The 27,631-nt window shown below is 34.2% G+C and overlaps 2 protein-coding genes across 3 annotated transcripts; one reads left to right on the forward strand and one right to left on the reverse strand.

Moving 5' to 3' along the window:
- Window positions 1-764: 764 nt before the first annotated feature.
- LOC18039007 (sterol 3-beta-glucosyltransferase UGT80A2) lies at window positions 765-13,728 on the forward strand. Its single transcript, XM_024181528.1, has 14 exons — window positions 765-1,223; window positions 1,338-1,465; window positions 7,242-7,487; window positions 8,067-8,178; window positions 9,408-9,578; window positions 9,991-10,054; window positions 10,153-10,210; window positions 10,750-10,927; window positions 11,051-11,184; window positions 11,659-11,761; window positions 11,872-11,948; window positions 12,362-12,409; window positions 12,503-12,652; window positions 12,871-13,728. The coding sequence occupies exons 1-14, from the start codon at window positions 1,118-1,120 to the stop codon at window positions 13,042-13,044; spliced, it is 1,749 nt and encodes a 582-aa protein (XP_024037296.1). The 5' UTR covers window positions 765-1,117; the 3' UTR covers window positions 13,045-13,728.
- On the reverse strand, window positions 13,598-23,582 carry LOC18039008 (protein LUTEIN DEFICIENT 5, chloroplastic). 2 transcript variants are annotated; one of them, XM_006428483.2, is made up of 16 exons: window positions 23,371-23,582; window positions 23,023-23,185; window positions 22,469-22,685; window positions 22,249-22,320; window positions 22,035-22,145; window positions 21,441-21,632; window positions 21,155-21,316; window positions 18,357-18,452; window positions 18,181-18,282; window positions 17,631-17,663; window positions 17,459-17,539; window positions 17,278-17,360; window positions 16,648-16,779; window positions 14,962-15,022; window positions 14,672-14,737; window positions 13,598-14,016 (listed from the first exon to the last, which is right to left on the reverse strand). In XM_006428483.2, the coding sequence occupies exons 1-16, from the start codon at window positions 23,423-23,425 to the stop codon at window positions 13,831-13,833; spliced, it is 1,812 nt and encodes a 603-aa protein (XP_006428546.1). In that variant the 5' UTR covers window positions 23,426-23,582; the 3' UTR covers window positions 13,598-13,830. The 2 variants fall into 2 exon arrangements, with proteins under 2 accessions (XP_006428546.1, XP_006428547.1); XM_006428484.2 differs by having other exon boundaries at window positions 23,344-23,582.
- Between the last annotated feature and the right edge of the window lie 4,049 nt (window positions 23,583-27,631).

Here is a 27,631-nt window from a genome sequence, read left to right on the forward strand (position 1 = left end):
ATGTACTAAGTGAGTAAGACTCTTCTCTCTTTGTTGGCCTATAAATAAAGGAGAAGTTGAAGATAAAGGGTTCATAATTTTCTCTCTTTCTCTTGGAAAAATCTTCTCATTTTTCGTACTCGAGAGTCGAAGGATTTTTTCTCGTGAACTCCATCAACGATGACTAATTGTATTTGTTTTGTAGGCACTAACATTTAATTTTGAGGTGGACTTGACGTCCAGTGAAGATTCCAATCATCTCTTTCCTTTTTCTCTTTATATATTTCTCTTAGTAATTATTTATATTCTTAATCTAATGTGTAATTTGAGTTGTAATAAATCTTTGCATGTATCTTAATGCGTTTCCTCATGGCAAATTTATTTGTGAATGTTGACCAAATATCCGTGATCATACGATTGAAATTTTGGTATCAACATTGTACCATAAAGAAATTGTGTTAATTTAATTAAAGATTAATAATCATACAATTAAAGTAATTTTGACATGTAATTTAGAAATAATGAATTTTTTAATAAAAATTTTAAAAAATAAAATAAATTTTTAGTGTTTTTATCATAAGAATAAAATATTTAATTTAAACTTATATTAAAAGTAATCTTAATAGTTAAATATAATAAAAAAATAAATCATAAAAATAATTAAAGATATTGATTAATTCACTGAGTTTTTTTATTTGCTTTTTTTTTTTTAATTATATGAATATATTGTAATTATATATTAAAACTTAAAAGTGAGGTTGGTTAATAAAACGGATCGGTGGAAATGACACCACCCTGCCACACTTTTCTATAAACAGACGCGTTTGCTGAACAAATCTCGCCCGCCAAGTACAAGTGCCACCACCTCTGTTCCCCTCCATGAATATTATTCAAAATACTTTTACCTCAGTTTTCTGAGTAAAGAAAAGGGAAAGGAAAAAGAAAAAGAAAAGGAAAAGAAATCAATTGTGATCACAGAATTGATACCTTTCGCATTGGCCGAAGCATTGTATGATTGTATCTGTTTAAGCAAGTGCATGCAACTTAGCCATATTCCATTTCCGTTTAAAGACTCCGAATTCTTTCTTCTACAGAAACAGTAACACTGCTGCAATCGACACCATCTCCTAGGATATCGATGGAAAATCATGGACGTCGATGTTCCGACGCTTCGGAAGACGTGTCTGTTGATTATGACGCCGAAATTGAGAGCGAAAATTGCAATGGCCGCGGTGATTCTTCAGGTTTTCCTCTTATTTCATTTTTATATTATTGTAATTTTTGACTGTTTACCAAAAAATGAAAGAAAATTAAAATCGGACTTTCGTTTTATTCTTTCAGGAGGACAAATTTTAAAGCTTTTAAGGTTTCACCAAGTGACGTAAGATCATGTTCGAGTTCTGAGCGTGGGAAAGTAGTACATAATCATTCACTTGGCATATTGTCAGCCAGACTTTTTGACGAAAGAGTTCCTTTCAGAAAGAAGGTTTGCTACTTCATATTTTTTAAAATTTTTTTGTAATGTGTCTTCTATGAGAAATACTCTATGTGACTTAGGGTGTGTTTTGGAATTAGCCTATTCAGTTACTGATTAGGTTTGCGGAAATGACGCTGCGTTACAAGAATAAGACGACATTGTATGACAAGGTGCGGAAAATGTGGTTGGAGTCCGGAGGGTACTAAGCATAGTGTCTAGGAATTTTCATTGAAATTGGGTTTCGGAAACAATGGCTATAATGTGTTCTTGTCAAATAGTCTGGTTCAGGATTGAAAGTTGGCCCTTGATATCATTGAAGTAAGTCCAAAAGAGGGAAAGAAAGGTAGAAAAACCGGAAAAGCTAGGAGTTTGTATGATATAAAGTATATATTTATTAGATGACCATCTCGATGAATTTTAGCAATATTATTTTGGATTTTAGAAATGGTATGAAATTTGATGAGGATTGGTCCTTATATCTTCTTTACATTTTGTTTACAATATGTTGTATGGGCTAGATAGTAGTTATAAGGATGATGTTGAGGCATATTCCATTATAAAAAAATGTAGAAACAAACGAACTGAAAATCAAACTATTAAAGGTATAACAAGAGGAAAGGACTTAGGTAAAAGTTTGAGGCAAGTGTTGATTTAAATGTCAGTGTAAGAAGGGTAAATGGCTGTGTTATTTCAAGGTAGGTGTTGGAAAATTGATTGTATGTGACTACTGGTGTATTACTTGTCAGTTCAGTGATTGTGATGTGTACAGATTAGATTATAATATGTCCTGTTGGCACTTCGATGGTATTGACAGGAATTTCGTTGGTGTTTAATATGTATCAGATTTGAAGCAAAGCCCTGTATCTTTTAATATTTCTGACTGCCATGATGTATTTAATGTGGAGTTGAAAGAGTTGAATATGAAATAAGGATATTCTTGCTGTCATGGAAAGAAAGTTCTGTAATGGCCTTCATTAATTTTGAGGTAGCTTAGTTATTGTTGTGGCAGTAGTTTCTCTTTTATCAGGTATTGGGATGCTTATATTGACAGTTGGTTTACATGAACAAATGCTTTGAGTTAAGAAACTAAGGAACTTGAATTTTGTAAACGTTGTTTGGGAAAAAAGTGTAGAGACAATTCATTGGACCAAGGGGTAACTTGATTCAGATTGTTGAGGTCTTTTCTGTCCAATCTAATGGTGTTTCTTGTTATATAATGACTTTCGTTGATGATTATTCCAAGAGAGTCTTGAGTCCTTTTGCACCTTCAAGAAGTGCAAAGGTCATACTCAGAGGCAAACAGGTAAGAAAATTAAACGCCTTGGAATTGACAATGGTTTGTGTTTGCAGAGAAAATCGTTACTTATTCTTTATTCAATAGAGTAGCCTCTATTTAATAGAGTTTTACAATTAATTGATGGCAACAAAAAACAGAAAATATCCCTAGAAACTAGGAAATGGTAAAAATATGAAAAATCTAGAAGATTAGGAAAAAGAAATAATTTAAAAAACTTTCAAATTGTCAACATTCCCTCTCAAGCTGGTGAAAAAATATTGATCATTCCCAGCTTGTCAGTCAAATCTTCAAAGCTTGAATGTGTCAGTAAGTCAGCAACCTGCAACTTGGTTGAGATATGTCATGCAAATAATTCCTTCCTCAAATTTTTCCTTGATAAAGTGACGCTCTACTTCTACATGTTTAGTACGATCATGGTGACTGGGTTGTGAGCAATACTAATAGCAGACCTATTATCACAGAACAGCTTCAGTGGTGTAACACTTGATAGCCTAAATTCTTCTAGTAACCTCTTTAACCATGAACTTTGATAGAAAAATCCCATTGTCCACAAGGTATTTCCCTACAATGGAATTAAAGTATTCAGTACCATTATCAGTATGAAGAATTTGTATCTTACTCTGGAATTGCTTTTGAATCAGTTAAAATGAAATATTTGGAAGATAAGTGGAACTTCTGATTTTCCTTTTAGAAAATAAACCCAACAAACTTGTGAACGATCATTAATAAATGTTATAAACCACTATGTTCCAGAAATATTTGGCACTCTGGGAGGACCCCAAATATCACTGTGGATTAAGGAAAAAGGCTGAGAAGAACTGTAAGGTTGAGGAGGATAAGGAACACGAGTATGATTTGCAAGTTAATAAATTTCACATTGAAAAGAACTGACATTTTCTTTCTTAAGCAATGAAGGAAACAATTGTTTCAAGTAAAGGAAAATTCGAATTGCCTAATCTTTTGTACCACAACATGATATTCTTAGGAAGAAACAGATTCACAACTTGTACTCTTAAGCAATCAAGGAAACAATTGTTTCAAGTAAAGGAAAATTTGAATGGCCTAATCTTTTGTGCCACAACATGATATTCTTAGGAAGAAACAGATTCACAACTTGTACTAAGAGCTTGTTTATTCACGGATTTATTATCCTCAATTTTAAAGTCCATTTCTCTCCTTAGCACTGCCAATCTTCCTTCCTCCTCAAGAAAAATCCTGAAACTCATGACATGAAGAATAGAACTTAGCCACACAATTCAAGTTCTTGGTTAACTTACTACACAGGATTACATGTTAAATTTAGAACATGTAAAACAGATTTTAAAGTCATATTAGAAAGCATTATAGTTACAGTTCGAATCTTAATGTTTCCAGAACAATGAATATACTCTACAAATAATTCATGGCAGCCAGTCATATGATCAGATGCTCCAGAATCAATAATCCAAGAAGTAGTTGATGTCACCATTGTATTTAGTGCAGAGTGATAATTACCTTTCCGAGCTATAGAACATTGAGGTGCTGAAGTGGACACATTTAGTCGAGTGGACTAAGAAATAAGTTCTTGAAGTTGATCTAGTTGCTCTTTTGTGAAAACTAAACCAACAGTCTGGTTTTCCTCCATGTTAGCTTGGAAACTTCTTCCATCTTCTTGTTCCGTGGCTTCCAATTTGCTGGTTTACCATGCAATTCCAGCAAGTTTCCCTGGTTTGGTATGGGTGTTGACAATGATCACACTAAGCACAATCACTCTTCTTGGTACCCCGTTCTACAATGACTGATTCATTTTTCTTGGTAACTAATGCTGAATTTTGAGACTGATTGTCTGAAATCAAATCTTTATTTCCCCAGAACCACTCGTTTTTTACTCTCTTCTCTTCTTACATCAAAAAAAGCCTCTAATATGCTTGGAAAAGGTATCACTCCGAGGACACGTCCGCAAACCTCATCAAGTTCTTTGTTCAACCCATTTAGAAGGTCAAGCACTCTCTCCTTCTCAAGGTATTTTTTTTTATGATATTCAGTGCAGTGCCAATCAACATCATGGAACATATCAAGCTCCTGCCAAAGCCCTCAAAGATTATTATAATAATCTGTCATTGACAAGGAGCCTTGTTTCTTATCTCTCAGGGCAGAATGAATCTCAAAAATCTAAGAGGAATTCCCTAGGTTGGAATATAGTGTTTGAACAGTGTCCTAAATTTTTTTTGGATGATTGACGATGCGGAAACGTTTGAAGTTGATTGATAGAAGAAGTAATGGTTTCTGAATAATAAAGTTTATTGAATAATTCTGAATTAACAAAATTAGGGTGTTGGGTCCTTTTATATAATAACCCTAGATATCGCGAATTTGCCAAAATAGGCTAAGACATATGATAATTTACTCTAATTAAAATAAAAAATCCTAAAATGATAAAATTCTAAACCATAAAATAACATCCTACATCAGTGACTTGTAAAACAAATACCTATGGCCAATCTTGAGATTCATGGAATTAACCAGCCATGCCATCAGCATGGTGTTCGCAGATTCCCAACTCTGAAAGCCTGGTTCTCCTTCCTTTGAAGCAGCTGTTGCTCCTGTTAGATAACCAATTCTCAATGTTAGATTGAGACCACTCTAGAGAATTGGTTTCTTTCAACTTACGCTGGGTTATTTGAAGAGTATGAGTGTCATTCACCCTTGAATTGATATTTGGAAATGTCTGCGTAGACAATTCAGTGGACATTTCTGAATGTCTATCTCCTACGGTACTTGTATGGGCGGAACTCTCATGAGTTGCCCATGGATTGGATGTTTTAACTGTGTAACGTAATAATTAGTTTTTCATTGCTGCGATGCCATATTTGCAAGAAAATTCACAGTTATTCTTTATTGAATAGATTAGCCTCTATTAGATAGAGGTTTTACAACAAAGTGATAGCCAAAAAAAAAAAAGAAAAAAAGAAAAACAGAAAATATCTCTAGCAACTAGGAAATAGTAAAAATATGAAAACTAGAAGATAAGGAAAAATAATAATTCAGAGATCTTTCAAATTGTCAACAGTTTGTAATCTTTCAAGGTAATTCAAATGATTTTGCAGAGTGAAGGCATTACAAGACACTGCATGTAGAATATGTGAATGAGCTCTTTCACAGGGAAATTACTGATTTTTTTTTTTTTAAAAACTCTGGTTTGTCTGATTCATTTTAAGTTGAAGCTATCAATCATGAATGAGCTCTTTCAGAGTAAAATTAATGATTGCTTGTTTTCTAACTCTGGTTTGCCTGAATAATTTTGAGCTGAAGCTATTAATTATGCGTGCTAGATCATTGAATAGATCTCTACTGCAATTGGGGAGTCGAAGAGTCTGGTGATTTAGTCTTCCTACTTATGATTTTCATATAGAAATATCTGGTTGTCCTGCAATGCACATATAAATGATGGTAACCTTGCGGGAAAAAGTTAAAAAAATTGATGTTAACCTTGAATGAAGGATACGGAAATGAGTATGACTTAGATTCTGTCTATGTATAGATTGTTTCCATGTGGCCCTTTTATGTCTATTGAATCTATGTGACCCTGAATGTTCTTCAATGACCACAGGAAGCTGCTGAGTATTTCTTGTTACAAGAGTAAATAGTAAAAAGTCTGCAGTTGGAAGTATAAATCACAACTCAAGTGAGCAGCAAGACATTCTGTTTAACTTATTATTGATTAGGTACATAGGTCTGTAGGTAATAAGATGGAAAAGTCACAAAAACATTACAGTATTGGTGTTGGGAAAGCAAAGAGAGTTTCTGCTGCCCGATAGATATGCATTTGGTGATTCAATTTCTCTAACAATGTCTGTGGTATATACTATTAGTTTAGGAACCATTCGGAGTTGCTACAATGATAGTCAAGCTACTAATACAACCATGTTAATTGTTGTGCAGGTTTAAGACCACTTTGACTTTTTTAGGGTTTGCAGTTTGTGTCGTTACCTTAAGGGTTTGCAGGAGATGGCTAATTTTCTATGTTATTGATCTTGGTATTATTTAAGCCAAGATGATGATTATTGTGATATGGTTTGAAAAAGACTTGTTTCCTTGGTTGTCTGTATACGTCAACCATCAGACACATATTTATGGATTGTTGAGTTCTTGCTGCTTACAGAAACAGTGCCAAAAGAATATGTGACTACATGCATGTCAGATATACAGGATAATGTGGTCATTTCTTTCTGGGTTCTTTTTGTTAGTGGGTCCATTGACAGTATGTGGGTATCATATTGTGTGCTAGATCTTCATCATTCTTGTAATATTTCGTAATGTATGTTATTGCTTTTATATATTTGGCCTCATGAACTGATTCCATAGATACTCGTTGTAGTTTAATTGATTGGGCAAAGTGCAATATTTTGGTGTAAATTTACTGACATACTCCTTCATTAGAGCTTTACATAATTGATTGTTTAAATTCTTTGTACTTAATTTGAAAACTAACTTTTAGAAGTTCTGCAGTTAAAATGGCTAAACCGTCTTGCCACTGTTAAAGATGATGGAACCGTGCAATTTGAAGTTCCAGCAGACATCAAACCACAGAACCTCGATTTTGGAACTGGAGTTGTTTATACTGATGACTCTACTGACCAAGAACCCATTGAAGCAGCAGATGTTCATGGTATACCTCCACTTCATATAGTAATGCTTATTGTTGGAACGCGAGGAGACGTGCAGCCATTTGTCGCAATTGGAAAACGGTTACAGGTTATATGCATTTTCTGGTTTCAACACTACCTTTAGTAAACTGCTTCTTGATCTTCTGTGTGAATATGTTTTTTAGTTTGTAATCATATGTTGTAGCTGCATGACTGCAGTGCTTTCTTCTGTAGCTGGATCTGATAAAAGAGACAGCTTTATAGTATATGAAAAAAGCTAGTACTTGAAGAAGCTTGATTTTTGGATACCAGGCTCTCTGCTGCAGTTCTGTGCTTCTACTCTTGTTTTCATTTTCCTTTGCCATATGATTTCAGGAAAATATGAACTTTTATATCTTCTGCTTATATTGTTTATTTTTTCTACTTCCCCAATTCTTGATATTGATCTGAATTAAGCTATATGATTGGAGTTGCAATGAGCCTCTGTAGTTGTGTTGGATTTGCAGGGAAGTGTAATGGATAAATAATTTATTCTCATTGTGTAATAAATCTACATGCTCTACTGAATTTGGTGATTTTTTTCTGCTTCAAGTTGTCTTGAAGTATTTTAGTGTCTCCTTTGCAGTAATGTTGTTGAAATTATGAACTAGAGCATTAAAAGTTGATGTTGGTAGAAATTTGCATGCAGGAAGATGGCCATAGAGTTAGATTAGCAACTCACGCAAACTTCAAAGACTTTGTTTTGGGTGCTGGACTGGAGTTTTTCCCTTTAGGTGGAGATCCAAAAATTCTTGCTGGCTGTAAGTGTTCTAATATCCTTTTAATACTGTCACATTTTGTCCTACTTGTTTCATTATTTGACTTAGTTTCATCTATTTATTCTGTAGCATGGTAATTCCTGAAACAGTTTGTATTTTGATAATTTTACAAGCAACCTTTCTCATAACTGGTAGGAGAGTTTGAGCTTCTTTTCTCTCATATAGGGATACCATCTTTCATTTTATATGCAGCAAAAAGAAGGATTTTACAAGCGAAGGAAATAAAAATCTTACTCCAACAAAAATAATGAACGCACTTCTTACTCAATTAACTTAAACAAGTAATTAAACTAAACTGCCCTCGGGGGAGGTAGGGGGCTAAAGTATCAATTTGGGCTTTTCCCACCTTCCTACCTTTTTTCTTCTGAAAAAGTAAGTAGTTAAACTAAACACAAAAAGGACTATTAAAAAAAAAAATTAGACGTTAGTAATCTTAGCCTGTCCTACATCAAATAACTTTAAGGAGTCCAGAAATTAAAATTTTTCAGCATCTGGTAAAGTTAATTTTCATAATGGCTTTGGAGGCAACAGGGGCAATTTTGTCGATTAAGTTTGTTATAATTGCATTTAAGATCTTGGAGTAAGGTTGAACATATTCAGGGTTGAGGAGATGCTACTCCTCATTTGCTATTGGTTTTGGGCTTTTGGCTATAACTAATATCATTTAAAATTTTTTTTGCAACCTATGGAATTTTTTATATGACATACTGAATCTCTATAACTCATCTGTAGTAATTGAATAATGCTTTGTCCTCCATCTTCATTGTTTATTTCCCTCGATAATATGCATGCATTTCAGATTAATTTATAACAGTTATATCTTTAATATACCAACGCCGTTCTTCACAAAATGTTGGTTTTTGAATTGAATCAGTTCAGAACATAGATTGACGAGAAGTGAGATTGGCAACTGTCTGAGATTGATTTCTATGAATTTCTTTTTGGTATATTAATGTGAAAAGATGCAGATTCCCTGGCTCATTGCTTTTCTTCTTCTCTTTTTTCTTTTTTTATATTTCGTTTTTCGTTTTAAAGTTCCTATTTCCTGCAAGGGTGTCAGAGCAGCGATGAATTGAGAGGCTTAGGTCTTTCCCATTTTTATTTATGACATTTGACCATAAATTTGTGCTTTCTGGTTTTTAATTTTTCTTATAATTCTTTTCTGTTCGATATGATGTATATTTGTGGGTTTAACACTGTATTCTATGCAGATATGGTCAAGAATAAAGGCTTCTTGCCATCAGGACCCTCAGAAATTCCCATTCAGCGGAATCAATTAAAGGAAATTATTTACTCTTTACTTCCTGCATGCAAGGACCCTGATCCTGATACTATGGTTCCATTTAAACCAGATGCTATAATTGCGAATCCCCCAGCTTATGGTTAGATTCTCTATGGATTTTCCATATTTTATCCTTCTTTATAAAACTATACTTTCATTCTTTGATGGTTAGGTAACTTAAAATGGATCTTGTAGTGATGTGACAACAGTTTATTTATTTTGACTGGTTGGTAATCTTATTTGTCAATCAGTAAAGTTCACTTACTGGTCTGATAATGTGAAATTTTTGACTGGTTGATAATCTTCTTTGCCAATCAGTAATGTTCATTTACTGGTCAGATAGTGGGAAGAACCCTAATATTTTCAATGATATGTATTTTCACAAGTTCTGTGCTATGATAGCAACTGGAGACACAAACTACAGACTTTACTTCTAGATATACTGGTTCATGTACAGACTTTGCTAACCTTGTTTTGATGAAGACAGCTAACACGAGCAAGCACTTATTCAGGTCATACACATGTTGCAGAATCACTAAAAGTACCACTGCACATAATTTTCACTATGCCGTGGACGTAAGTGTTGTTTGGATGTGATAATGTTGATGCTATATGTATTTTTGAAATAAAAGTTTCAGATTTTGCATTGGTAACATCTGCCTCCTGTTTGTCAGGCCAACTAGTGAATTTCCCCACCCGTTGTCCCGTGTTAAGCAACCCGTTGCCTATAGAGTGAGTCTATATTATCAACTTACTCTTAACACACACACGTGCGCGCGCGCGCACACACACCTATTTTTTTATTGTAAATGTACATTGGTTTCCATACCCTACCACATCAACATCTATCCAAACTCTAAAATGGAAGTAAAAACAAAATGATCTCTCAACAGAGAATGTAAATGAAACTGCCAAACTCCAATTTCTATACAGACATCCTTCTATTTGGCTTTCTCTTCACTCTCCATGCTTTACAAGCTTCAGTTGAACTGCTTGTCTTACTTCCTAGAAATCTTTTGAGGACTATTTTCAGTTCTCCAATCATGTTTGTTTCATTCAAGCCATAGATAAATTGTGGCTACTTCACCTTCAAAATAGCCTACTGCTTTGTCTTTTGCCTTTAACCTGAGTGTGTATCTCGTTTTATATCTCCCACGCAACTATCATTCTCGACATATCACAGTGGGATAAGAGTTCTTCCAAATGAAAAGTAATGATTATTTCTTGTTTTTAATTTATATTTGAATTTTATATATTCATCTCTGTGGCAGCTATCATATCAAATTGTTGACGCATTAATATGGCTTGGAATACGAGACATGATTAATGATTTTAGGAAGAAGAGGCTGAATCTAAGACGTGTCACATACTTGAGTGGATCATATAGCTCTCCTCTGGATGTGCCCTACGCGTACATATGGAGTCCTCACCTTGTTCCAAAACCAAAAGGTCAATACTTATATTTTTCAATTAAGATTTCTTGATATTCATATCGTTGTTGCTATTGGGAGGATGTCATTCTAATCTGGTCTTGCCCTACTCTTTCGTGGTCTTGCCTTATTCTTTCCTCAGCAGACTGGGGACCTAAGATTGATGTTGTCGGCTTTTGTTTCCTTGATCTGGCTTCAACCTATGAGCCTCCAGATTCTCTTGTAAAATGGTTAGAAGATGGTGAAAAGCCTATCTATATTGGTTTTGGCAGCCTTGTGAGTTTCCTTCTACACTTCTATCATATTTTTTATTTGCATTTGTTGAGATATTCGGATAAGTATCAAATATTGTATTTGTTATTGGAAAATTCTTTATTTATGTGCTTACCATGCAGGAAATTATGAAGCCTTTGTGGCTCAAATTGGTAAAAGAAAAATAAAACTGTTGCTTCCAATTTCCATAGCAACTCAACTGGTTAAGTTTTGCAATTGCTTTAGTGGTTCTTTTCTATCTCTAAAGCTCTACTCAGTTCTCAAGTGTTTTAGTCAGATTCTAATTATTGCAAAATTAGAACATATCTGTTGGAACAATAAAGATGATTGGAAAGCAGGAGCATTTTTATGTATATAAGTTGTTTGTCACGGATATCTTTCCAATTTTTTACCCGAAATACCCATCTTTCATATCAAATATTTATTTCCATTTTCTTTATTGCTACATATTCATTCTTATTTTCAATTCAAATTAAGCCTGTTGAAGAACCAGAGAAGATGACTGAAATAATTGTAAAAGCATTGGAAATTACTGGGCACAGAGGCATCATCAACAAAGGCTGGGGAGGTCTTGGGAATTGTAAGTCTTGGTATCTATCTTGATTTCATGAAGCACATTGGATTCTAGTTGCTGCTGATATTCAGGACTTTGATGGTTATGGATGTGAATACTTGATAATCTTTTTCCAGTGGCAGAATCAAAGGACTTTTTGTACTTACTGGACAATTGCCCCCACGACTGGCTTTTCTCGCGATGCCTTGCCGTGGTAACTGTCACTATATTTATTAAGTTTTATTTATTTATTTTCCTGTAGTTGAAACTGTACAAATTAGTATTGCTTTGTTGGTTGAATTGTATTACCATCTAGTTTATTTAGCACGCCATGATTTTTTCACTTAATGGTAGATTTTTATGTTCTCTCTTTACATGTATTTTTTGGTGTAAAGACAACAAACTTACATACAAATTGATGTGATACTCTTGCATCATTGCCACATGGTAGCATCTACTTCATTAATTTTGTTGTTACAACTATCTCAATTCTTTTATGCCATATCAGTTTATATTATCTAGTATAAAAAAAGCTTTTACCGAACACTTTTATGACACTTTTAATATTGGATCAGTTTGTATTATTATTGTAATTTCTGTGATATTGTTTCGGTATAAAATTTTCAGGTTCATCATGGTGGTGCTGGAACAACAGCTGCCGGTCTTAAAGCTGCAGTAATTATTTTCTATTTATTATTTCTTCATGGGCTTCCATTTTTTATTATTTCATTCACCAATAGGTAACTCATTTCTTTCCATGCAACATAGTGTCCAACAACCATTGTACCTTTCTTTGGAGACCAGCCTTTTTGGGGAGAGCGGGTGCATGCTAGAGGATTGGGCCCTGCACCAATCCCAGTTGATGAGTTTTCACTAGACAAGTTGGTTGATGCTATAAGGTTCATGCTACATCCCAAGGTAGCTCAAATTGCTATAAAATTGACTTTGCTGCATGTTAAGCTTACCATTGTGTCAAATAGCAAGTCTGGTTCTGATCTACAAGTTGTTTCCCATTACTATCAGTATCCGTGAAAACCCTTCTTAATTTTGTCCAACAATGAATCAGACCTCTTTTGGTATACTCATTATACAAATTGTGCGGGCTTCAATCTTAACATTGACTTGCTTTGGCCCAGGTGAAAGAGCGTGCTGTGGAACTTGCAAAGGCCATGGAAAATGAAGATGGAGTTACAGGTGCTGTAAAAGCCTTCTATAAGCATTTTCCTGGCAAAAAATCGGAGTCCGAACCAGAGTTACCCCATTCTCACCGAGGATTACTTTCCATTCGCCGATGTTTTGGTCACACATGAGTTTTCTAGTTGAGATTATTTACAGTGAAAATAACAGAACTAATTACCTCATGTATTGATTTTGATTCTTATCTACTTCCTTTTGAAGTCTGACGGTGATTCTTCCTATCTACTTCGTAATTGAGGTTATCCACAGATATCCTACTCGCCAGCTTCAAAATTGAGACTGGAAATGATTTTTGAGGTTGCATTGATATCTCTCGGACCATTGAATGATGTACACAAACTGAGAGTCGCTGGAGAAGTTTAAAACATTGATATGTTGCCAATTTTGTGGGGCTGTTCTGCAAAGAGAGTTGTAAGAGGGTTTCTTAGGTTTTATAAAGCCCTGGATGCTGAAAGGCTTGGATGGTTGATGGTCTGTGGGGCGTACATGTGATTCAAGGCATGTTCTCTTCGTGTGCTCACATCCTTAGTACAGTTTGTGTGTTGTAAAATGTAGTACTTTAATTCTCAGCACTCTTGCTGTCAGAGGTGCATGGTGGACTCTGTAACTAAATTTGTTTGGTAGGCACTTTTAAATATTGTCTTTTAGTTACTATGAAACAAGATAGAACTTTTAAAGGAGGATGAAATATTAGAAGCGTATGTGCAAAATCCATGTTTCATTATGACAATTCTAAACACAATTCTATGATTTAGGCATTTAGCCTCTCTTAATGTAGCAATTGAAGATTTGACAAAGACAGCCTTGCATGTTTGTTTTTCTTTTGCCTTTTTCTTCCATTCTTACAACCATCCCCGTCATATTTCTCATGTTGTATGGCTTCAACATAGCAAGGATATCTATAGTGATTTGAAATGAGCAGGAGAAATATCATGCTTATTACCATGAGTCGTGTCTCCATTGAAAGAACTGCCGACAGATGCATCTTCTTTCAACACTGGCATTATGGGAGGTTTTATTCTTCGCGTTACTGTCATTCTTAATCCATTTGTCGTGTGGATTGTGGCTCCTGTTGTCATCTCAACCTGCACACATATTTATCCTTTACATGTATCTGAAAAGTTTGCCTTAATCAATTGTGATAATTGATAATTAAAATCTAAGGCGTTGTAAAATTTCTCTCGTATAGTTGTCTAAAGTAATAGAAGCTCAAGATAGAGAAAACAATTGGGTGATCAAAGGCCCCAGCACAGTTCAAGGGAAAAAGGGAAATCAAAACAAAGAAATACTTGTTTCTCCTTTGAAGGAGCTTTGACGGATAATAAATGAGGCTACCGCAAATTATTGGTAGATTCTTCACTTTTCTAGATCCCCCTCTCTAACCAGAACCCTCTACTACCCCAACACACAACAAAAAAGGACTGCCAGTTCCTAATAATATATCTCTCAAAAAAAGCAAGATTTTACTTCATCATCAGCTATGCTTCGACTCATTAACAAATATTTGTAACATACGACTCACTTAGAGCCCAGAAAAGGTCCTCCCCAAAACAAGTTGAAACATAGCACAAATTATCTAAATGTTTAAGTTGCATTGAGATATCTGAAGGCAAAAAATTGAAAAGAAATCCCTTTCCTCATTCCAAATCAAGGACATGAAAAGTTATCAACTTCATGCACCAGGTTTCCAATAAACTCATTTGGCAATGATTTAGGAAAATTTAACAGCAATGGACTTACTTGAGGAGCCCCAAGTGCCATTTGAAAGTTAAATTGCCGAACAAGCATCGCAACTGCTACTATGTTCTGTAAATTATAAGAGTATAACAAGCACAATGAAAATGGCTTTATAAGAAAGATCTGAAATGGTTATAATGATCTAACAGTTTGTAACTGTAGAAATAACACATATACCAAGTAAAATAAATAGATAAATAACGAATGTGCAAACTTCAGTACCAGGACAGTGTCCATAAATATTATTTAGCTAATGAAAAGGTCTATAAAACTAGCAGCGACAATCGAAGTACCTCAAAGGTAGCAAACATATCACCTACGCATTTCCGTGGCCCTCCACCAAATGGTAAGTAACTAAAACAATAGATACTGGTATTAGTTATCTGTAAAGCGCAGGTATAACAGTAAAAAAAAATGGTTGGACCCTGTTTGATTTTATTTATTTATTTATTTATTTTTTAAAAGGACCAAGAGCGAGAGAGAGAGAGAGAGATTATGGTAATGACAACAAATAGAAGTGCTTCAAACCAATAATGCCAATTCAAAAATTCAATCGCAAATTTAAAAGTAAAGCTATCCCTTTTTGCTTGCACAATCATAAACATGTACAAGTGGCAATAGCAGTAATCTCAATCCAAATGTGTAGGATTAAAAAGTTCGATGTTTATCTGGAGAAGCAGGCTGTAATTTCTAATGAATACCAAGGGAAAACATGAATCAAGTACACATTCAAAAAAGGGAAGCCAATTTCTCATTATATTTTTAAGGGTTAATTATCCCTTACTGACACATGTTTTGACAAATTTAAAAAGGTGACACATTTTTAAAAATACTCGAGCAGGTGACATTCCGCTAACTTTAGCCATTAACTTTAACGAGAATAGTAAATTAACTACAAAATAACGTTTCTGCCCTTACAATTAGTTACAAAATGACGTTCCTACCTCTACTATTTATTACTAAATGACATTCTATCCCTACAATTAGTTACAAAATGATGTTTCTGCCCCTACACACTTATTTTTAATTTTTTAAATAGAAAAATATATAAAAATTTGAATCTAAATCTAATTAACAGGGCATTTTTTGGGTTAAACCAAACAATTTCTTAAAAAAAAAATTTCTTGTTGAACCAAGCTAATTTGTGAACATACAGAAGTAGATCTCTTAAGAATTGTAAAGCATTATACAAATCCAACAATTTTATCTCTTTGGCTTTATGGAGGGGGGAAAAAAAGAAAAAATCTGTTTTTTCCAATTTTGCCCTCGGTTGTTGAAGCTAACAGCAAAAGTTAACAGAATGTCACCTGCTCGAGTACTTTTAAACTATGTCACCTTTTTAAAATTTGTCAAAATATGTGTCACCTAAGGGTAATTAACCCTATTTTTAACATCCCAGAGAAGTTTATAACAATAGATAAGAAGATGGTAACAACAGTAAATGTACAAATAAGAGGTAAACTTTTACATTAGGCACCAAAAATTGCAGTACTGGTAAACTACCCCATGCCAATATGATAGGGGAGGTCTGGTGGAAAAAAGCTCAAGCCCAGGGTGAAATTTTTTTTAATATATGCTTTTAACATCCTAGAAAATAGCATTAACCTATAGACTGATCAGGACATGTTCATTTTGGTAAATAAGACGTGATTAAATTGTAATACCAATTGATCACTCATTCTCATAAAATTAAAGCAAAAGGCATACTTGTAGAAGACCACCATTGATACTTAATTTGATTTCACAACTGTAATTACCAAATTGCTAGATATTGACCTCAAGCAGAAATCATTCAACAAAATAGCTGACAAGAAACTCGGCAGAACTGTTTATAAGTGCAGCAACTAGATGAAAAATAAGACATTAGCCATAAGCGCATCATCAGACACTCAATGAGTCAAATAGTACCAAATGCAAGTGAGTGGAAAGCAAAACAATCCATCTATTAACTTATCTCTTTCACTAAGTTGATAACATACCAGTAATCTTGGTTTGTTTCATTCGGATTAGGTCCATCTAGAGGCCATCTTTCGGGATTAAATTTGTCCGCATCATCCCAAATATGAGGACTATGATGCAGGTTCCAAACTGAAATAAATATATCTTCACCCCTGTAGGGATAAATAGAGCAGCATTAATTACATAACATAAAATAGAAGGTACCAAGACAGCAAAAATTAGAATGGAGAGAGGGAGAATTAAAGAAAAGGGAAAAAAAAAATTAAAGGTAGATACATGTGACAGCTAAATGCATTGTCAGGAGAAGAAAAAATTTATTGAGGAACCAAAATGGAAAGTGAACAAGTTAAAAACTAAGAGCTGTTAATATGAAACTTCTATTTCAGTGAGTTGTTTTCTTTTAGTAGTTGAACTGAGAATCATTATTCTTGTCTTAATTTATAAGTAGATATATAGAAGTGTCATAGGTAAATTGTGGTCAAGCATCATTTCAGATTAATTTGTATAGTTTTTAATACAACACCACATCACAGTTTCATTTTCAGTCATACATAAATGAAAGAATCTACGAAAAAGCTCAGAGGATTAGAATACTGAATGCTTACGACTAGAAAAGAGTAACAATGATGATGGATTTATCAAGATATGACCTTTTTATTGGGTACTTTCCAAGCACGTCATCCTCAAGAGAGCGACGAATTAGGACAGGTGGTTGTGGATATAGCCTTAGAGACTGCAAAGAATTTAATTAAAAAAAAAAAGTTTCAAATGCATAAACTGAAAAGATACATTTAAAAAAGATAAGAAAAAGAACAGCATCAATCTTCTTACTTCATTAATGACTCGAGCCGTATACTTCAGTTTCTTCATGTCTCCAATGGTTGGAAATCGATCTCCTAAAATAGAATCAACCTGAAAAAGCAATTTAAACAGAAAAATGAATACAACAACATGGAATAAAAGATTCAGAAATAAGTTCAAAGCATATAAAAACTTAAGGCACCTCATCCTGGAGCTTGGATAAGACAGCTGGTTCCTGTAACCATCAGAGGACAAAAGCAATCATATATATAGAGAGAGAGAGAGAGGGGGGGAGGGAGAGAGAGAGAGAGAAACAATCATATATTTTGAGTTCACAAGAATAGATATATCGGTAAAAACATGCATTCCAAGTGCAGAATGATACAATCTTTCTGTTTTTCATTTTTATTTTCACTTTTCTGATGATAGTCAAAACTAAATATGACCATAATGTATAACAGAAAGGCAGAGGAGTTTAGTGAGAAACAAAATGCTGCATGCAAGAAGGCTAAAAAAGCATGTCCGTCTATTTATGTTATATATTTGATGTATAGAAGAATATATAAAGAAAGATAAGAGTGAAACTAATATAGCAGAATAGGTAAGACAAAAGACAAGAGTATCAAATGTAATTGTGTAATGACAAATTAACAAGCTACAGAAGTTATAAAATGGAAATGACTTTTATATCGATGCAGAATGATAAGGTGAGAACAAAACCAAGGGATAAAAGTTAAAATAATACCAAATACCTTGGATAGGAGATAAAAGGTCCATGTTAAAACTGCAGCTGATGTTTCGTGCCCAGCTATAAGCATTGTCATCAAGTCATCACGAAGTTGTTTACTAGAAACCTATAAACAGTCGCACAATAATGTTCAATTACTTGTGCCAGCAGAAAGCATGCTTAGGAACTAATAGTACTTACATCATCTCCTGATGCCAACAGAAAGTGGAGAATACTAGGATCTTGTTCATTCATGTATTCCTCATGAAACTGCAGCTCCTCTTCATCTACCATCCTCTGCAGATGCAGAAATTATATAATTACCAAATCAAATTTAGCAGTCATGTAAAGCCAAGAGCCACAAAAATAATAAAAAATAGGGCAGGCCTGCATGCTAACCAAGAGCATATGGTAAACATACAGCCAGACAATTGACAGATTTGCTGTTCAAACAGGAACTCAGTCGAATCACGAGCAAGACTCTACTACTCACACAGGAGTGTGAAGATGAGCATAATACCATCTATCATTGCAAACAGCTTCATGGATTCTCAAGAAATATATACTACTTATTTTAAACCTAACAATTTCTCAGTTCCACCAACAGGAAAATTTCAGAAAAACAAGAAATTAATTACTAAAGCTTTTTCATTTATAATAACCTTTGGTTTTTCTGTTATCTTTTCCTTGCCCTCATTTCTCATAATAAAGCAGATGCGCGAGAGGAATTAAAAAAGCTCCAAATCATCGAACTTGTATCAGTACTTAATTGGAAATTTGCAAAATAAAATAAAATAATATTTCCAAAAACAACTGTAAACAATCTCTAAGTGTAATTTTAGAATAAACCTGATGTTAGTTACTGCATCTGGGGGAAGGGAGTTGCAATATGAATTATACCCACCCAAGACATAGTTGCTGTTGACAATTTGAAAGTTTTTTGAATTATTAGTTTTCTTTATCGACTAGTTTTTCACATTTTTGAGAGTTCCAACCCATACAGGTACTGTAGGAGATGGACATTCAGAAGTGTCCGGTGAATCCTCTCCACAGACTGCAACTTTGCAAACATCAATTCAAGTGTCAATGACAGTCATACTCTTCAAATAACCCAGCATAGTTCAATGGAACCAATTTTCTAGAGTGGTCTCAATCTGTAATGCTTGTAATTCAAGGGAAAAGAAGAATTGGTTATCTAAGAGGAGCAACGACGGCCCTGAAGGAAGAACCTGGCTCTCAGACTTTGGAATCTAAAAGCCATCTGGTGATGGCATGGCTGGTCAATTCCATGGATCCCAAGAATGGCCAAAGGTATTTGTTTACAAGACAACCAAACAAATCTGGGACACTGTTCGAACTCTATTCCGACCTAGGGATTCTTCTCAGATTTTTGAAGTTTGTTGAAACAAGGCTCCTTGTCAGTGACAGATTATTACAATGATCCATGTGGGCTTTGGCAGGAGCTTGATATGTTCCATGATGCTGATTGGCACTGCAAGGAAGATCATAAAAGGAGAGAGTGTTTGACTTTCTTCATGGGCTGAACAAAGAACTTGATGATGTTTGCGGATGTGTCCCTGGAGTAAAGCCTTTTCTGAGCATAATGGAGGCTTTTTCTGAGGTCAGAAGAGAAGAGAGTTGAAAACAAGTGATGGTTGGCGGAAAGAAGGATCTGATTAAAGACAATCAGTCTCAAAATTCAGCATTAGTTACCAAGAAAAATGAATCAGTAATTGTTGATCAACGGGGCACCAAGAAGGGCGATCGTGCTTAGTGTGATCATTGTCAACACCCATATCACACCAAGGAAACTTGCTGGAAATTGCATGGTAAACCAGCAAATTGGAAGCCATGGACACAAGAAGAAGGAAGAGGTTTCCAGGCTAACATTGAGGAAAACAAAACAGTTAGTTCAGTTTTCACAAAAGAGCAACTAGATCAACTTCAAGTACTTATTTCTCAGTCCACTCAACCAATTGTGTCCAGCACCTCATTGTTCTATAGCTCAGAAAGGTAATTATCACTATACACTAAATACCATGGAGACATCAGCTGCTTCTTGGATTATTGATTCTAGAGCATCTAATCATATGACTGGCTGCCATGAATTATTTATAGAGTATGTTCCGTGTTCTGGAAATATTAAGATTCAAATTGGTATGGTTCTTTGTCTTCAGTAGCTAGAACAGGAACTATAGTGCTTTCTAATGCGACTTTGAAATCTGTTTTCAACTTCTTGGAATAGTGAGATATTTGAACTCTAATCCTGCGAAGGGATTGTTCTTTAAGAAGAATGAGAAGCGTTAAGTTGAAGTCTTTACAGATGCTGATTGGGCAGGTTCATTAGAAGATAGAAGGTCTACTTCTGGATATTGTACATTTGTTTGGGGAAACCTTGTCACTTGGAGAAGAAGGAAGCAGTCTTTAGTTGCTAGAAGTAGTGCAGAAGCTGAATTTGGGGCTCTTGCACATGGGACTTGTGAGCTGATCTGGTGAAACAGTTTACTAGAAGAACTAAGGCTGTCAAATGTTACACCAATGAAGCTGTTATGTGATAATAAGTCTGCTATTAGTATTGCCCACAACCCTGTCCACCATGATTGTACTAAACACGTAGAAGTAGAATTAAGGAAGGAAATAAATGCATGACATTTGTCTCAACCAAGTTGCAGGTTGCACACATTCAAGCTTTGAAGATTTGATTGACAAGCTGGGAATGATTGATATTTTTTCACCAGCTTGCAGGGGAGTGTTGACAATTTGAAAGTTTTTGAATTATTATTTTTCCTTATCTTCTATTTTTTCATATTCGTCCTATTTCCTAGTTTCTAGGGATTTTTAGGTTTTTTGTTACTTTCACTTTATTGTAAGACCTCTATTTAATAGAGGCTAGCTATTCAATAAAGAATAACCGAGAATTCTCTCTGTAAACAGTTGCACATGTAGCAACAGATGTATGTCATAAAGTACATTCGACATATTGCAAAAAAGAACTTTACCTTGCATATAGCAATTAGATCATCAAGTGTATCATTAATCAATTTGAGGGCTGCATTGACCTTCTTTAGCCTTGGCGAAATGTCTTTCCAAATAGGAATCTCCCAGACAGGAATTGGTGCAACACTTCTATCTTCCGCTTCCCTCAAAACTGTGTAAACAGCCTGCACTAACCAACATGAGACATAATAATGTGAAGCTTCAGTAGGAACTCAACTTCGATAAAACATCAATCAAGGTCATTGACAGAAAAAATTAGTAAAATCTTCAGCAACTACGAGAAAATACCTCAACTATTCCCGTATCATTTGTAAGTGAATCAAAATCATAATTAAATACTGCCTTGCCAATGACATCCAATGTCAAACGGGAGAAAAGAGACTCCATTTCTGCATCTTCTCCTTCAGATGCAGCAGTATCAAGTTTCTTGCAAAGCCTATCCGTTGCTTTTCCAAATAGATCAATCATAGCAGCTACATACTGCAGATAAATACGGATGAAATCAGTGGAGGAAATAGGTCAATTCAAACATTTCCTAGAAAAAGTGGATCTATGGATTGTCTTATCATGAGGTAGCCTTAAGACGCCTTCAAGCAGAAAAATGGAGATATAGTATGTTTAGCATCTGGCTAAAAAGTTTGAGTAGCTGCCTAAAAGATGTGTTTCTGTTACTTAAATGCTTTGTCCAATAGTATGAGTATCCTTTTTCTTATTTCTTCTCTGTTTACAATTATGCTAAGTGCCAACTGTTGGTTATAATAATGACATTTTCTTCTAACCATTTCCCTCCATCTTTTAGCAGTTTCTGTATCTACTGTTCCAAAAAAATGATTGATGCAAGGCTGGGATTTATAAATGTCAAATCCTCATATAATGCGATACCTTTTGATGCAATGCTGGGACTATTGCACGACGTCGAACACGCCATATCTCCCCATCTGCCGGGATCAGTCCCTTCCCCATGACAAACTCCAGTATCTCTGCCAAAATACCCTGCAAATTAAGGAGTTAGGAGAAAAAGTTAAATGTATCTAATCAACCACAAAAGCAGGAAGTGAAAAGGCGTCCAAGAATAATAAACAGCCAACCAGCTTACCTTTGAGTATCCCTTTGAATTGTCTTTCAAAATATGTTTAGCCATGGAAGGATCAGATACAATCAAAAACGACTGCAAGAAAATCAACCAGCAAAGATTTCAAAAAAGCCAATTATGTCCCCGCCTTCCACATATTTGACTAAATATCATTACTTCATATTTGACTAAATATCATTACTTAAATAACACAGAACTCTCTATCCTAATTAAAGAAACAAACCTTTGGTCCAAATGTCAACCTGAAAATTCCACCATATGTGAGGTAAAGCTCATACAAGGGGAGGAAAAAGGCCTCGCTGCGGATAGCATTGACTGCCCCTTTTGCCTCTGGAATCTTTGGATAGCCTTCATTGGCTCCAGTCCAATTAAATAAAGCTTCCAAAATGTCATGCGGAATGCCCAATTTAGACAAACCATTCCTCAATCGTGATGGAAAACTATGTCCCAAAACCAAAGAGGAAAATAAAAATCAAATTCAACAGCTAAATATAACTTACATTCAAAGCCTAAGCATAGTCATCTGCTCCTTTATGATTCGACATGTGAAATGAAATTTTATTTTCTTGCTAAGCATAGTCATCTGCTCATTTATGCCTACCCAAATGGACGTGTAAAATAAAAGATGAAAAATCTTCTACTTTTTGAAAATCTAAGCATATCCAATTGAAAATAATTGTAGAAATAAATTCAAATCAAAGCAGACCCAGAAAGTAAAAACTAAATATAAGAAGAAGGGGTTGGTCCTCGAGTTTATTAAGGGGAAAATCATCATACCCAGATCGCTCAACTGTCAATTCACCGGAAGCAATGCGTGCAGACAACTCAGCTCGCCGTTTCTTCTCAGGAAGCTGCTCCACGCCCTTGACGCCATTGTCAGCGGACTCAGATTCTCTCCCATTTGTAGAAGCGCAAGTGATGCTGCTAAATTTAACTGATCCTACACAAATCAACAAAAAAATAATTAAAACTCAAAATAAACCACTAAGTTAATCGGCTGAGAGTCATTTTATTAAGAAGGAGAAGGACAAACGGACAATTTTAATCAGCTGAGAATTCTTTTATTAAGAAGAAGAAGAAGAAGAAGGACAAATGGACCATTTAGCTTGGATGATTTGAATGTACTTGAGCAAAAATTGACGGAGGAAGTGAGTTGAAGTAACGGGAAACTGGCAGCCATGGAAATGAAACGCAAGAATTTTATCAGCCTCCTTTTTTTTATTTATTTTTTATTATGGAGTTAGTTAAATGTACGAGTTACTGTTTTTGTTGGAGAAAGAGGTGATAACGCACCAAGAATGTGCCGGTCTTTGCCGCTACAAAACAGGTGGGAATCTTTTGAGTATTGAGCTTCCTAGAAAAGCATATAAATTTATTTAAATTATTTTGCTATAAAAGATATTTACTTCAACTTCAATCATTGATTTTTTAATTCAAGTTCGTTTGAGGAAATTTCAGCAGATGACCGAATAGTTGGTTTATTATACATATGGATTATACTTATAGACTTATTATAGAAAGTAAGAAAACAAATAAAAAAAAGTGATAATATTTTCGCTCCATAATTTTTGTAAACCCCACAATTTTTATAAGAGTAATGATACAGCCACAAACTCTTGTACAAATTTATTTTGTACAAACTGACGTGGCATTAATTCATTGGTTGAATGAAAATATAAATTAATAAAAATAAATCATGCGGGCCAAGTGATATTTAATTCAACCAATCTTATCATGCCACATCAGTTTGTACAAAATAAATTTGTACAAGAGTTTGTGGCTGTATCATTACTCTTTTTATAAACTCACTCCACGTTCAAAAAATAATTACAATATCTTCACGAAGTTTCAAACAATAAAGAAGTTGGAAAATTTAATCAAATAAAATTAAGTGCATATTTGTTATATCTTATATACTGGTCTTAAGTGATTATTTAATTTCATATTTTTTTTCAAATTTTTTTGTTATTGTTTGATTATTTTTTAAGCAGAGCTTATGAAAACTAAATAAGTTATTTTGCTTTTATTAACAAAAACTCAAGTTTTGGACTTCTAAAAATAAAGGTTGAATAGCTTTTTTTAAATATTAAAATATGTAAAAATATCCTTTACTTATTTGAAAATCTTATTTTATTCTTTTCATAATATAACTAAAAACTTTCCTATTAAAATAGCTTCATAATTTTTAATAAAAGTTCTTATTGATGACTAAAAAATAAATTTTTTTGGTAAAAACTCCACTTAAATAAATTCTTTCTGAAAAGATATACCAAACAAAAATTATATATATAAACTATTAGATATAAGAGTTCATGTTTTATGGGGGTAATTTGATCATTTAATATCATAAGATAAACTAGTTAAATATAACTTATTTTAAAAGTAATAACTTTAATAGTAAAAAAATAAGTATTTAAAAAATTATAAAAAGAATTTTGTTGATTAATTGTTTATACTTCTTGTTAATTTGAAGATTTTAAAAATAATGTGAAATTGTTATAATTAAATTTTGAAAATGGAATGGTTTTACAAGAATAATACGGTAAAATTATCTCCACCCATGAAAGAAATGAAAATTGTATTAAAACTTTTTTACCATAAAGTAATATTTTCAAGTAGTTCACGCAACTTTATTTGGTGGATGTAGCTCATCATGAGACTCGTCAGACTTGACTTCTTGTCCTTCTTCATTTCTCATGTGACAGTTTAGTTTTAGTCTTCCGTTCACTGAACACCAAATGTTCGGGTCATTTATTGTAACCTTCTAAAGATTTGCCTAGCTAACCCAATCCCATCTTCTCAGCCTTAGAGGTGGCTAAAATATCCGACCCGATCCAATTCGAAAAATTTCATATTCGGATAGGATCGGGTGGTGAAGAAAACTTGATTGGGTGAATTTGTCTCAATCCGATCGGATAATGATTGGATCGGGTGAAATCCAATCCGAAAACCTGATAGGGTTGAGACAAAAAAAAAAAAAAAAAGAACAAAGCCAAAAATGACACAGTCACACAATCACACACTACACTAGTGCATTATAGTGCACGGAGTCACGAACACCACACAGCACACACACAAAGTCAGTATTCACAAATCACAAGACTCACAACAATTCACAAAGAACACACACCAACCCTCACGGCCTCACGTCCCTCACAAGGAACAAAGCCAAGTCTGCCATTAACGCTTAGCACACACACAAATCAGCACTCAAGCACAAGCAGCCAGCCCACTGCCGATCGGCAACGTACAGGCCACACCCATTCACGGCCTCTGTTGCTCACCACACGCAGCAAACACACACTCGCCACACGCAACAACCGCCACCAAGAACGTCGCCAACTGAAGCCGAAGTTGATTCGCGAAGATCGTGACCCGATCTACGGATCTGTTGCAACCAAGCATTGGATCCATGCCTTCAATCCTCCACTCCACCATCACTCGGTCCGATTGAAGATCTACCTGGCAAGCTGCCCCCGATTCAAGCTCTATTTGCATTTTGGATCTCGGCTGTTGACTTTCAAAAAGTCTTTGAGTTTTGGAAGCCCGAATCCGGCCTTTGATACTTATTAAGTGATGTTATATAATATATATGCATTAATTATAATTCTTATATGTTATATGAGAAAGTGAAATGTTAATTGCAATTTTGTATGTTAATAATATATAATTATATATTGTTAAATTTTAACAATAAAATAAAAAAATGGGCATTAATTTTTTGTTACTTATTAATAATTGATTTTTTTTGTATGAATAGTAATGGTAGATTAAAAATTAAAATTAAATATTATGTTACAATATAAATTATAATTATATGTCATATGATATGTGTACTTGTGCAATAGTTTCAACTTCAATTAAAAATTAACCAATTTAATTGCTGTAGTTTCAAGTTTCAACTTCAACAAAAAATTAATCAATTTAATTAATTGCATGATAACCAATAAGTAAATATTAAGTGGTTAAGTACATATAATGTGGGCATAAAATTTAGGATTTATAATAAGAATTAAGAATTTAAGATATGGATATGTAATTAATATTATATTATTTTTGCCAATGGATAATTAGATATTATAAATTAAATAATTACATTAATTTCTTGGTTTTCTTTTATGGAATATGCAACTTGAATTCTTGATCATATATAAATATTATGGTGGAAAATTGGAAATATCGATTTCAAAAGGTTTCATAAAATTAAATTAACAATTATTTAAATCAATTTGTAATACTAACTATTAAGTACATTTTTTTAATAATCTTTTTGTGTTTTGATTTTTGAATTAATGATTAATAATTATTTATTTATATGTTTAGATGTCTGGACACTCAAGATCGAACTCAATAAGTGATGATGACAATCAAAGTGTTCAAATGGAAGGAACTCAAAAGGCAAAGCGGAAAAGATCACTGATGAAAAAAATATTTGAGACGTGGAATCATTTCACTTTACTTGAGGACAATTCAAACAAATGCAAGTGCAACTATTGTGGTAGATAATATCAATGTCATTCAAGGCGTGATGAGATTACAAATATGAGAAATCATATATAGACTCGCCCTGCATACAAGACATTTTGGGAACAACAAGAGGGAAGTCAACAAAACTTGACAGTTGAGGGTGGGGAACGAAATGCAAGTAATATGGTTTTGGCTAAAGAGTGGAGTCAAGACGCTTGTAGAAGGGCAGTCACCAAAATGATCATTATGGGTGAGTTGTCGCTTAGTTTTGTGGATAACAAAGGGTTCAGGCATTTCTATAGTGTAGCCATTCCGCAGTTTTTTTATGCCATCTCGGAGAACTATTGGTAAGGATGTTATGGATTTATTTTTGGAAGAAAAGACAATGTTGAAGAGTTTGATTTGCAGCAACAAGCAGCGAGTGTCTCTTACCACTGATTTATGGACTTCAGTTCAAAACATGAGTTACATGGTGATCACAACTCATTTTATTGATAGTGACTGGTGTTTGAATAGAAGGATTATTAGTTTCAGTGTGATTGAAGATCATAGAGGGAAAACGATCAGTAAAAAGATTGTAGCTTGTTTACAAGATTGAGGGATAGAGAGGTTGTTTGCAATAACCGTTGATAATGCCACTACAAATGATGTTACTGTTAATTATGTGACTATGCAATTGCTTGCTTGGAGGAATGATGATGCACTTGTATTGACGGTACAGTATATGCATGTGCGTTGCTGTGCACATATTTTGAATTTGATTGTTGTTTTGGGGTTGAATGAATTGCATGCTAGTGTTGCCGCCATCTGAAATGCTGTGAAATATATGAGATCCTCCACTACGAGGCTACAAACATTTAAACAGTGTGCTCAACAAGTGAAATGTCCAAATGGAACGTTTGTTTTGGATTGTCCTACT

Source organism: Citrus clementina, unplaced genomic scaffold (assembly GCF_000493195.1).
Source record: "Citrus clementina cultivar Clemenules unplaced genomic scaffold, Citrus_clementina_v1.0 scaffold_6, whole genome shotgun sequence".
Classification (NCBI taxonomy): domain Eukaryota; kingdom Viridiplantae; phylum Streptophyta; class Magnoliopsida; order Sapindales; family Rutaceae; genus Citrus; species Citrus x clementina.